General features: G+C 40.8%; 1 protein-coding gene across 2 annotated transcripts; it reads right to left on the reverse strand.

Annotated features, from left to right (window-relative positions):
- Nucleotides 1-6246: 6246 nt before the first annotated feature.
- Nucleotides 6247-9512, reverse strand: LOC307042344 (uncharacterized protein). 2 transcript variants are annotated; one of them, XM_079686191.1, is made up of 5 exons: nt 9376-9512; nt 8630-9006; nt 8384-8525; nt 8206-8278; nt 6247-8005 (listed from the first exon to the last, which is right to left on the reverse strand). In XM_079686191.1, the coding sequence occupies exons 2-5, from the start codon at nt 8994-8996 to the stop codon at nt 6569-6571; spliced, it is 2019 nt and encodes a 672-aa protein (XP_079542317.1). In that variant the 5' UTR covers nt 8997-9006; nt 9376-9512; the 3' UTR covers nt 6247-6568. The 2 variants fall into 2 exon arrangements, with proteins under 2 accessions (XP_079542317.1, XP_079542316.1); XM_079686190.1 differs by lacking the exon at nt 9376-9512 and having other exon boundaries at nt 8630-9284.
- Between the last annotated feature and the right edge of the window lie 3578 nt (nt 9513-13090).

The raw sequence follows: 13090 nt of genomic DNA on the forward strand, positions 1-13090 counted from the left end.
TCCGAGTCTTGTGATATGGCATATCTCCTCTCTGCCAGATGCATGTTATTGGCCATGTGTAACTGTTCAAAAAGCAATGCAGGGGAGGCATGCAAGGCCACAGTATGTATTAAACCATAAAACATTCTGAGGCAATAAACACGTTGATTTTAATGTAATGTTTCAGCCTCAGCTTTTGATGCAGATGTTTCTAGTAACACAGCTGTTTGACGGAGAACATGGCTGTGGTTTTCCTGCTTCACGGAGTCATGATCATCGAGGCAGATGCATCCAGCCAGCGAGAAGAAGAACCGCAGATGGCAAAGTTACTCGATTTTGAAATAGGTTATAATAAGGGAGGAGGACAGCAACATTTTGTCAATAAAAACTTGAGTCTTCAATTTCATCTAAAACCACATTTTCCAGAAATGAAGAACTGATTTAAAACGTGTTGGTGAAACTGAAAAAAGCAATCTTAGGTGTTTTTGTTGTATTTCACTTTCAATGTTTCTTCACTTTGTATTTCTTGTTTTGATTTGAGGTGTTTGTTTTGATTTCAGTTATTCACTGGAGACGATACGGCATCACCATGAAAAAATACCTAAGACATTGAAAGAGATTGAAAACACTGGAAATAAAGGAAAAGATAATACATCGGTGTACTATTCAGGGTACATTAAAGCTTAACAATGTCATTTATTTTTACAATTTACTTTAATCGATTCATTTTCCCATCATCCCCCCCATTTCAGCTTTATTGAAGAGATGATCATATGAATCGGAAATCTTCAAAGCAACAGTCTTAGATGAATTTTAAATTAAGCTTTTAAAAAACATAAAGCGCACTACATGGTTTATAAATGCAGATATTTAATAAATGAGACATCCTGTATTGCACACCCATTGTGAACACACACAGGTGATTTTAATTTCTTCATTTCATCTAAAACCACATTTCTAGAAGTGTCAGAAAATGAAGAAACTGACTTCAAACGTGTTGGTGAAACTGACAAAAGCAATCTTAGGTGTTTTTCTTGTATTCACTTTCAATGTTTCTTCACTTTCTATTTCTTGGTATGATTTGAGGTGCTTGTTTTGAATTGTCTGGAGACTATACGGCATCACCATGAAAAAGACCTAAGACATTGAAAGAGATTGTAAACACTGGAAATAAAGGAAAATATAATAGGGGAGAATGGGGTAAGTTGAGCCATTTTTTAGTTATGTTGTCCTCTAAGCAAGGAGAAATGACACATAGTAAAAATGAAAACACACACCTATAATTCAGGATGTCTCCTATCAATGGCAATGATAATAATTCATATTTGATCAAGGGCAGTGAAAATATCACTTCTAAAAAATATCCAATACATCTTACCAATCAAAGACAGGGTGAATTCAACTTTAAATGTAGCCTACAATCAGCTCTTATTATCAACTGGGCCTACTTTCATTCATTTCTCCATTGAAAAACTGGTTCACTTTACCCCATTTTAGAAAAAATAGTCTAGCATTAAAATTCAGAGTCATCTTTAGCTTAATGATTCACATGGTTTAATACGCTGCCAACACATCAACATATACAATATATGTGTTTAATACTTTTTTTTTGACATGAAAGCCGATATAGCTGACATCTAGAAAGTGTACTTTGACAAGTAAAAATTGTAAAAATGTTTACTTACCAGACCACAATGAGTACCTCTCTTTCACAGGCAATGAGAAATGGGTGGAGCTTGCATAATTTCTGGTCACTTGATTACAACTATAAGGCGTTGCCTGGTTACAGGGGGTGGTTCAATATACCCACTGGCTCAACTTACCCCCTTCTCCCCTACATTGAAGGATTATTCAGGGTATATTTAAAGCTTAACCCTTAGATGCATAAGTGGGTATTTTTGGACCCGGCGAGGTGGTTTTCTTGAAGTATCTTTCTAATTACATTTTTTTATCATTTCATATTCCAGCTATTCCTCAAAAAACATGTTTTGGATATCATGCCACTCAAATTTTAAATTTCAGTCAGACAACTCACGTATGTCTTTAACATGTTTATTAGAAGCAGCATATACTTGAGTTTGGCGTCTAGGCCCGGATCTCATCACTCCACAGATACACATAGCACAATGAGTGATGATTGAATAACTAACCCCCGAGCCTACAGGTGGGGTGGAAGCTGGGGTGGTGGTGGGGCAGGTAAGCAGCAGTGACGTGGAAGTAGCTGCAGCAATAGCAGCAGCAAGCAATGCAGAGAGATCTGGCAGGTTAGAGCAGCATATTAAGGAGACTCTGGCCGTTTCTCAATCGCGAGGAAACTGGCTTCCAAGCCAATATTTCAAGGATACTACGTCATCGAGTGCCGCCGAAGGACTGTTCCAATCTCCATCATACTTGGAATTCCACCGGGGCCGCGTCCTTTGTTTGGGGGTAATTTCCAGGCTGCACATGGGTAGACTTCGCGTCCTTCAAATCCCCACAATGCTTTGCACACGGACCAATTTCCCCAAATCTGTGGCGGAAAATGTAAGGCCAAATCCGGCCTGTGAATTCATTTTCTGTGGCCCCATTGCAAATAATATTATATGTTTATTATACAGTTACATGATGATTTACAGAAGCACGTTGCCCATAAACTACATGTCCCTAAATGCATCTCAAATTAGACTTTTTTTCAGAATTTGCCTTTTTTTTCCTAAATATACCTTTTTTCTTAGAATGTGCCATTTTTTCTCAGAATTTGACCTTTTTTTAAAATGTCACCACCTTTTTTTAAATGTCATTTCTTTTTTTTGATTTTGACTTTTTTTTCCAGAATTTTGCTTTTCTTTTAAAATCATTTTGTGACACTCTCACTGAAGAGACTTGCAATTATTTGCCCCCGACTTCTGCTTTCAGACGTAGTTAATTATGAAGTTATTACCTTATCTGATAATAATCCAATGCAGTGGCAATAATGTAATATAATACATTATTTTACATATATATTTATATATGTATTTTTATATAGTCTTAAAGTTACAACCGGCCCTTTGAGTGCAACCATAATGGGAATGTGGCCCGTGATTAAATTGAGTTTGACACCCCTGGTCTACTCGATAAATGAATCACATTTTTTTCTGAAAATAAAAGCAATTCATTTTCCACACTTGAAAACAAGTCACGCAGAAAATCATTATTTGTGGAGCTAACGACATCAGTTTCATGCTTAGAGGAAAAAAACAGAAAACATTTATTTATGTTCTGTCAATTATTATAATAGTAACACAAATGTTGCTTATGCTTATGCGCGTAAATCCTGAGCCACACGCAGCTCTCTGGTAAATTAGGAAAGATGCCATTTTCACATTATGTCCACCTGACCTATTTTAATGTGTTTCAGCTAAATCACCTTCACTGCAGAGGGCAGGGACCTGCTGGTGCCCTGCAGATTAGACTTCCTAATGAATGCTTGGGTTATAAAGAAGAAAACCCCCACTAAAGAACCCCACACCTTTCTCTGGTATGCACTGCAAGGCACACACCTTCATATTTCAAACGATGCTCCAAGCAAATTCAGGGTATTTTATTCCATACTTTCGATACAGTTGATTTAAGCATTTATGGTATTAAAGGGGAATTTACAGCACTAAGTATAATGGTGCTTGTAAAATGTTTAAACCTCAGGTTCAGTGGAGGGAATAGCAATCCTTACTAACATTACTTAAATGTATCATTGGCCAATTCTGAATTATTACGTTCACACAGTTTTCTTTCCAGTGACATCTGAGGTTCAGACAGGTGGCAAAATAAAAAATAAAAGGAAGCCATCCTTCGACAGACAACTTCACTTTAGGCATCCTACGCTTCTCTTCAGAGCACACAAGAGAGAATAGATAAAGAATAGTATCTTTATTTCCATCTTTATCAGTGATTCTGCAGAGTGTAAAGTGGGGGAAAGCAAGATACAGGGATAAGGGTTTTAACAGTTTGTGGGTCAACCATGGGCCATATTGCACTGTAATGTTCCGATACAGAAAAAATACTGTGCGTACATTTGATATATTTTAGTAGAAGAATACTCAACCTTCTAAGCTCCTGATCTGTAGCCCTATCTGCTAAGGGTGTGAGCTATTTTTGAACCGAATATAGGCGGCTGTGGCTCAGTGGGTAGTGTGCTGGACTTCAAATCAAGGGGATAGCAAGTTTGAGTCCCACTGCAGTCAGCATGTCGTTGTGTCCCTGGGCAAGACACTTCACCCAACATTGCTCCTGTGGGGATTGCCCACAGTATTGAGTATGTAAATTGCTTTGGATAAAAGTGTCTAACAAGTGACATGTAATGAATATAAGGCTATTCTGTCCGGATTGCAAAGGTCAATTTATAAATCTTGACTAATACATTTTTAAGGAAATGAAAGCAACTATGTCTTTAACGTCTGACATCATAACCTGCCGTTTCCATGGTACCTGTGGTAACACAATGACCACCACTTATCCATTTCTCTCGGTCACATCGATGACTGTACACAGTTCACACTGAATTACTCATACTGTATTAGCTGATTTTTAAATAATTTGTCCTCAGGCTCGGCCATGACCACTACAGTATAAAGACAGCACAGATGTGTCTCATTTATTTATAAATCGTTCCTGTGTGAAATACCTCTGGATAACAATCAGCCACTGTGCAAATCAAGCTTCAAAACCTTGCAGCCAGGAAACCCTTTTATATATTTCCTACAATCAGGAGTGGTCTCCTCTGCTGCAGATGCTCGAGGGTCCTCTGCTGAACGGTATCAGCTTCCTCTCCTGCCAGTTTAATTGTATTTTGAAGTAACCTGAGTATTATCGCTACATTAGTCTTTTCTGCCTGAAAGCCATTATATAGATTAGAGTGTAGCAGAGATGCACCCGCCAACAGCATTAATCTTTTCATGGAAAATCCAACTCCACAATGCAGATTAAAGTGGAGTCCTTGAGTCATAATATCAAAAACAAAAGTTTAATTGTGTTGAAATCATCCGTGGAGCAAATCACAGAAGCCTCAGGATGTAATGTTGTAACTTCATACAGTACATCTTACTTATTGTTAGGTGAAGCTACAAAGTCCACGTTGAAATGTGTAAAGATCATCATGGCAGAGATTAAGACAGAGGATGACTCACAAGAAAGATTGTGCAAGTCTTTTGGGATGTTTGATGATGTCTGAATTTATGCAATGTAGGAAGTCTTTGACTGATTGCCACAGTGAGCTATTAGGGCCTGTCATCAACTCAGCTGCAGGGGAAGGCTGTACAATTATTGATTTTCTTTGAATAAAGGGAGGCTGTGGCTCAGTGGGTTAGTGCGTTAGGGCGCTGATCTTCAAATGAGAGGATAGCAAGTTTGAGTCCCACTGCAGTCAGCATGTCGTTGTGTAGCTGGGCGAGACACTTCACCCCAAATTGCTCCTGTGGGGATTGCCCACAGTATTGAGTATGTAAGTTGCTTTGGATAAAAGCGTCTAACAAGTGAGATGCAATGAACGTGACATGATCATCTTTAAAAGAGCGCTAGTTTCACTTTAGAACTTCACTTTGGTAACTTAAAAAGTTGTTGGCAATATGACTTGTTTTAGCCATGCTATGCTATGCTGCTTTTAAGCCATTCAGCCTTATTAGGTATGTCATTTTTCTTAGCGCTAATTAGCAATTGTTAGTAGCTTAAATGCTAAACTAAGATGGCGATAGTGCTAAAAGGTTCAGCAGCCTGTGAAGGGTACATGAAGAAAATCGTGAGTACGCTTGATTTTGGTCACTTAGCAGCTCACAGGTGGTGCGGTGATAGATAAGGTTACATATGCATTAATTGAGGTACAACTATTTGTTAACCAATGCAAAGCCAATGTAATTAATCCAGAGGGATATTGTTCCCTAACTGCCCCCATACACTGAAGGTAGACATTTCAAACATGTATCATTTACACATTAAAATGGTCCCCCCTCCGCAGCTCGGCCACTTTCAGGCCTCTTCTCTGCTGCAGCTGCTCATATCTCCTTTCTTTTGTTACATTCAAAAGAGTAAATGTGAAGTAGGGGAGAGCGGGGTAATGTGAGACATTTTTTACATTTGCTCTCCTGTAGCCGAGCTAAAATGATATATCAGTCAAATTTACACATTTCCCATTAATTCAGGATGTTTCCTAGCACTGGAAATGATCAGAATGTCTTCAGGACAAAGGGCAGTGAAAATATGATTGTTTTTTAAAAAGTGGTCTTGTGTCTCACTTTACCCCAGCTAAGTGGTGAACTGAGACAGACTAGAGAAATCAAGGGGGTAAAGTGAACCACTTACCTTTTCCACTTTTAAACTACCAAAACAACACATGTTGTAACAGTTAGAATCCTGACAGATAGATTGACAACCACACATTCCAAAACTAATGTCGGATGCGCAACATAATCATGGGGATTGGTCAATTTAGCACATTTTTTAAACAAAGTAACTCCAAACAAAGTCAAATACAACATAATATATTTCAAAGTGCTTTAATAAACATTCAATTAACCATTTAACCAGTTAGATTAGAACACGATATGATATGAACATCAGCCGCATATTTAAACAAGGCCTACTCTACATTCCAGCCCTGAAGGTTACAGGGAAAGGTGAAGAGTTGCTCTCTCCGTGTTGTTCCTCCAGGCCTATTAGGTTGAGGCAGCTTCTTCACCACATCACCTTTAGGAACACGTGCCACATCCTTTTCTTTCATAGCAAACGTGGGTCTCTCCCACTCTCTGTTGTTTCCCTGGATTTTTCTGAGGAATTGGGTTAGTATTTCGTCCCCCTCAACCTTCTCAACCATGCCAACATAACGGATACTTCGGTGTTTTGTGGCAAAGTTGACGAGGACGAAGTCACCCACGGACAGATCTTTGTTTCCGGGGTCACTCCTCTCATCTTCAGAGCTCTCAAAATCATCCTCAAATGGGACAGGGTCATCACTCTCCTCCGAGCTGCTATCTATGATTTTCTTCTTGGGTGCCTTCTTTTTCGGTTTTCCCTTTTCTTTGCTATTTTGCTTTTTCCCTGCCAGTTTCTTTTGTCTCTCTTCATAAGCCTGTTCTATGATTTGCTTCTCTGGAGTATCTGTTAAGATGGCTGTCTTCACACGCTTTCGTTTTGTTTGTCCTCTGGGGGGACATTTTGGAAGTGGTATGATTTCCTGAGGAGACACATATCCAGGTCGTGAGACAGCTGGCGAGGCACATCCATGTGGACCATGCAAAGTGGATGGAATAGCATCAGCGAGTGGAATAGCATCTGCAGCAGGTGGTTCATCTGCAGGGGGTGGATCATCTGCAGGTCGTGGACCATCCGGATCATCTGAAGTGGATGGACCAGTGGATGCAGGCCGCAGCTCAGGGTTTGGCCGGTCTGACACCATGGATGGTGCAAACGCCTCCTCAGGGAAAATATCTCTGTTATATGGGAAGATCCCAGTGGACTTGAAGCCAGAGGTGATATTGCATGGTGTCACTGCTGACAAGAAGGCCTCGTTCACAAATCCTGCAATCTGATAGATGGAGACTGTTTTGCCAGGGTTAGATCTCATCCACCCATCAAGAGCTCGGCTGTATAGGGTCTTGAACGGGCCATACACCGTCACGTCGAGAGGCTGCAAGCGATGGGATGTGTGGGGTGGGAGGGTGAGCAGAACAATACCATTACTCTTTGCTTTCTCCACTGCCTTGAGTGAGATGTGAGCTCTCAGATTATCCAGGATTAGCAGCATGGGATGGTCAGGAGTGCACTGAGTGTGCTTTATCAAGTGATCGAGGAACTCAGGCCAGCTTTCTTCGTTCATCCATCCTGTTCTGGTGGAGGCACCTTTGGCTCCTGGAGGTGCTCCTATCATGAAGTCGTCCTTAAACCTAACTCTGGGGAAGACAAACATGGGAGGTATGGCATTCCCAGCAGCATTCACTGCACACACCACAGTCACCAGTTCTCCTCTCTCAGCTGATGTGATAGAACCAACTTGCTTTTTCCCTTTCTCTGTCACAACCTGAATCAAGTAGAAAGTTTAGAATCAATGGCATGTGCAATCAGTAGGCTACTATTGGTCTAAAGGTACATTTTATTTTGTTGCAGTCCATTCATTTTTTTCTAGTTCACAGGCTCACAACATTACTAATAGCATTAGTTTCATGGCATTCTGCCAATAGCTAGCTGGTCATTATCACAAGCCACTCAGTATCAGCTTACCTGCCGTGGCTTTTGTACTGTAAAGACGCCTGTTTCATCCACATTGTAAATCATGTGTGGAGGAAATGTGTGTCTGTTAAAGAAGAGAGGCAAGGGAAGAACCTTATCAGAATCAAAACCAAATCTTACAGGTAAAGCCTCCATAAAACATTTGCAACTAAAGAATTAATTCTGTCACCTGTCCATCACTACAGCCAGATTTGTAAAGAACTCCCCCACTGTAGTCTTATTGAAGGCTGTAGCCCTTCCCAGGGATGTTGCCTCCGGAGTTCGGACAGAGAGATGGCGACGGGCTAGAAAGCTGCCAAACCACTCTACTCCTAAAGAGTGGACAATTCGTTATTATAAGATAAGCTTTGTGGCAAGATCAGTTGGCCTAAGTTGACCTACAGAATCATGTGATCTCTTGCGCACCCTAGCCTACCTGCACATTGTTTCTCCATCCAATTGGCAGGGACAGGGTCTGCATATTCAAATGCCAGTTCACGGCACTTAACTGGAGCAAGGCCATGGAACTGGTCAGCTAGTTGTTTTAAATGTTTGGCAAGCTCCTCCTCCATCTCATCTGTCAGTATTCTTTTTGCCTCAGCTACTGCACCCCAGGCTACTGATTTAACTCTCCCTTTCTCTATTTTCTTAATGAATCTTTGGAGGGTTGTCTTGTCGATATTTCTTTCCTTTCCTGCTTGTCTTAAGGACTTCTTTCCTTGCATGACCTCTGCAGCTGCACTCTCCATCTCTGTGAGGGGTGTTTGGCCCCAAGCTGTCTTCCTGATGTATCGTCTTGGCATGATGACTTTTCTACAATGTTTATGACATTAAAATTAAAACATATGTATTGTAATATTAGACTAAAATATATATAAGACTAAACTTAACTTGTGCTTCATGTCGGGGTAAAGTGAGTCAGCGTCTCACTTTACCCCACAGCATCTGTCTCACTTTACCCCACAGCCACCATTTTAGAAAAAACAACATCTCTAGGCAATTCAGGCTAATCTTTAACTAGCATCAATCACATGGTTTTATATGTTGGAAGTTCATCAACATGTATGATATAAGTTTTTCAAACTGAATCAATTTGCTTTGATACTACAGTTGATTACGTTCGCAGTAAGAACATTTACTTTTACATGCAACAAACACATTTTTTTGAAAAAAAATACTTACCACAGAACCAGCACCAACTTCTCCTTCATGACAAGTGGGGGGTGGGAGGGGCTTGAAAACATTATGGTCACATGACCGCAAATTTGTTTCTTTGCCTAGTTACAGCGGGTGTCTCACATTACCCGGTGTCCCACATTACCCCGCTCTCCCCTACTTGCATTATATGCATGAATTGAGCTATAAAAAAACACAAATGTTATTCTTATTCTTCTTCTTGTGCAGTAGACTGTGTGAAAGAGTTTTAGAAAGAATAGGTTTAGTAATATTTGACTTCCTGTGTCACTTGAAGGTTTGTACGGCACATTGTTGTGTTATTTTTCACATAAGTGATGCGAAGAATCCTGGTAAGTCCCGTGATTATTTGTTGATCTATTCTACACCAACCATAAAGGAGGAAATTAGATTCTTTAGGAAAATGTAACTGAGATTAAAAGAGGCTCCAGTCATGAAGGTTTATTTCTCTTGGGATTGCGTGTAGAGAGGGAGTAGAGGGAAAAAGAGAGACACAACAGGACACATACATGCATTGACATATGTGTTCATACACACACACACACACACACACACACACACACACACACACACACACACACACACACACACACGCACACGCACACGCACACGCACACACACACACACTCCGGAGGATTAGAGCAGGCTGTTTGCACAGATGGACAAACATGCCTCAATGTTAACTCTTTACATTAACAGGGTTTAATCCCTCCAGACCACAGTGTGAGGAAAAGAGTTCATCTAAGATACATCGGACTCTCACTGCCCTGACGTTGTTTTCCCACAATGTGACAATAAAACAATGTTCACCCCACATAAGCAGCCATTGCAGGTCATCTTAAATGAACCTCTGATGATTCACTGACAGTGACCACTTTGCTTTAAAAGGAGAATACAACACAGAAGCAGAGCTGATGCAAAACGACAGGCTGGTCGGACCACTGATGGACCTCAACACAACTTCAGGAGAAGTAAAGTGCAAAATACAGATGTTTAATCTCCTTTATTCCTTTCTTTATCCGTCGTTTTACCTCTTTCTAGTTTAATATGTTCTCATTCATTTCATTGTTATCATCAGCAATACCAATAAACAATATATCATTGTTTTGGAGATATTGGAGGTGTCATCTGTTTAGAAGACCTGCAGATACATGTGTTTGTAACTTCCTACCCCTGTATGATATCTTATTGAGAACCCGCATTCTACATTGAAGCATTGTTTAAGACATTTTTTTTTTTAGGGAAATTGAACTAATGGGACAAAGCTGACATTTCATAAATCACGCTGCTATGATAATCCAATATGGCTCTGGATCTGGGGCGTTATGCGATCATCTGCTCTGCGTTAACCTTCTAATTCCTGTTAGAATCTAAGATCCTGTGGCACTGAAAAAGTCAATTAAAAACTCTAATCCTCAAAGTGACCCAGACTCATGATCATGGGCTTTCTGCTTGTAATCAGAGGGTCACAACAGTTGGTTGTACCCATTTATATATTTATATATATTGCCTCCAAACTGTTTATGGTAAAAGTACAACAATCTCTAAAAAGCACAACTTAATGATTGACGTGTGACTTTTAAGGCAGCAGGCATTTGATGCAGACATTGTGACAAATTATAATATGTTATCTCTGACAGTTGGCTTCAGACAGCCACATCTCAAAAACATTTCAAACAGGGGGTTGTGAGAGTGTGATTTGTTTCCCCTGCAGCAAAATCATCAGCCTGCATTTGCAAAGGCTCCTAAACAAGTTACAAAACAGCCTAAGGCAACAATTTCAATGTAGCACACATTAGCAAACAATGCCATCCTGTTGTAGTGTGTTGTATTTAATCGTGTTATAAGGAGCTTTCTTTTTATTTTGTGCTCCCCCCCTGTAACTTAACTAACAAAAATAACACAAAGTCACCAGCCGTCATCTCTGGGTGGGTGAAGGAAATAATGAGCCACCCACAGCTGCTGAGTCATCGCTGTGTGTTGTAAGATATGCCTGTTAGTGCTGGATTTGGTGCATCTGACGAAGCTGGCAGCTTGCACACACTTCTCTGAACGGCACAGGATAGTGTGGAAGTTGGATAATAAGGGAAGCAGCAAGACTCGCCTGAGGGGGGTCCCTGGTAATCACTGCCCCTCAGAGGACACCTTAATTATTTCTGTCTCCTGTCTTTCCGATGGATGACTCACTTATCTCTTGGCCTGCTGTGGCTCTCCAGAAACCGGCCAGCCTGACCGAGCATGTGAACCGGAGGGAGAGCGTCTTATCTGAAGGTATAGCTACAGCTGACAAACAAGAACATGTCATCAAGACCAACGATCACATGTGAAAACCCTGTCTGTCTACTAGCCCCAAACAAACACAATCCATTGAGAAAGAGGACAGACAGCTAGAAGCATGGATTTAATAATTCATGCGTAGTCTCTCCAGGCTTCAGGCAAGTCATGAGGAAAAAGCATCTGCACTACCTTCTGCAAAGTCATTCAGTCAAATTAATTACCCATGATCCCTCTGTCTTAGATCATGTAATGCGTAAATGTATTTAGTTCACTCAGCCACCTTGGTATACCCCTGCTTCCAGGAAGCTTGTGGACATGACAGACTGTGGGACTTCTTTAGGAAATCCCAGAAGAGACACAGGAGTGAAGCAGCAGGTGTTTTTATTGCAGCAGAGTTCACAAAGGCACTGAGCAGAAAAGTGAGCTGGAGGACTAACAGCTTATTGTGAAGGCTGTGTTGTATATAATGTCTGTTGTAGCCAGTAAAGGACTCTCGAGACCCACATGAGTAGTCCTCTTGAACTGCAATGTATCCGTGGATGTGTTACGAATCAAAGTTTAGGGACAGATGCAAATCAGAAACTCACAGATTTCAGAGCCTGCAAGCATTGTCCCGAGTGTTCGGGGTTGTGAAGGGTTTTCAGTGGTCATTAAGACAAATAACTAATATACATATTTCAAAGGACTCTCGATAAATGAACAACAAAAGTTTTAATATAGTCAGTTAATTATTGTAATATTATTAAACTTGTTTGCACAGTAACAGTTTAATTTACCATGTGAAGGCAATCATTGTATTTTATAATATTGAGAACAGTATAGCGGGGGACACATTTACATTCACAATGAAACCTATCAACTGCTACGTTTTGAAAAGCTGCATCAGTTGTTCATGCACTTCACACAAAAAGTTGGCATTAGTGCCGTTGACAGTGGCCTTCCTCCCAGTGCAGAAAATCACCTGTTTGACACCTGGGGAGGCAGCCTCATCTATGATCTACTCTGAGGACAGCAGTCTGAGCATGCACTGTGGGAAAGAAGGCAATGGAGGAAAGATCAGATTTTTGTATTGAAACACTTGTTATTGGTAAAGCGGGGGGTTTAATCTCTCTGATTTACAGGTTGAGCTCCTAGCGGTCCTCTGCTCCTGTCAGCAGTGAAAAAAGACGTCCCGACCTCCCAAAATGTCTTGAAGCAGCTCTTGTCAGTCTGCCATTGTGTGTGGATATGTCATTTGAGAGCAAACCCCTTCTTTTAGAGGCTGACAGTGGAGGACAGTTGTTGCTCCCAGTGCAGCTTTCCTTCACTGTGTCATGCATTTTTACGGCCCCATCACTCCTTCTCCCTGAGCCATCCATACTCAGAAAGTGGAAAGAGAGCCACCATCCTTCTCCCTCTGACTGTCTAACGAGATGCTCTATCTCTG

Source organism: Notothenia rossii (assembly GCF_949606895.1).
Source record: "Notothenia rossii genome assembly, chromosome: 6".
Taxonomy (NCBI): Eukaryota; Metazoa; Chordata; class Actinopteri; order Perciformes; family Nototheniidae; genus Notothenia; species Notothenia rossii.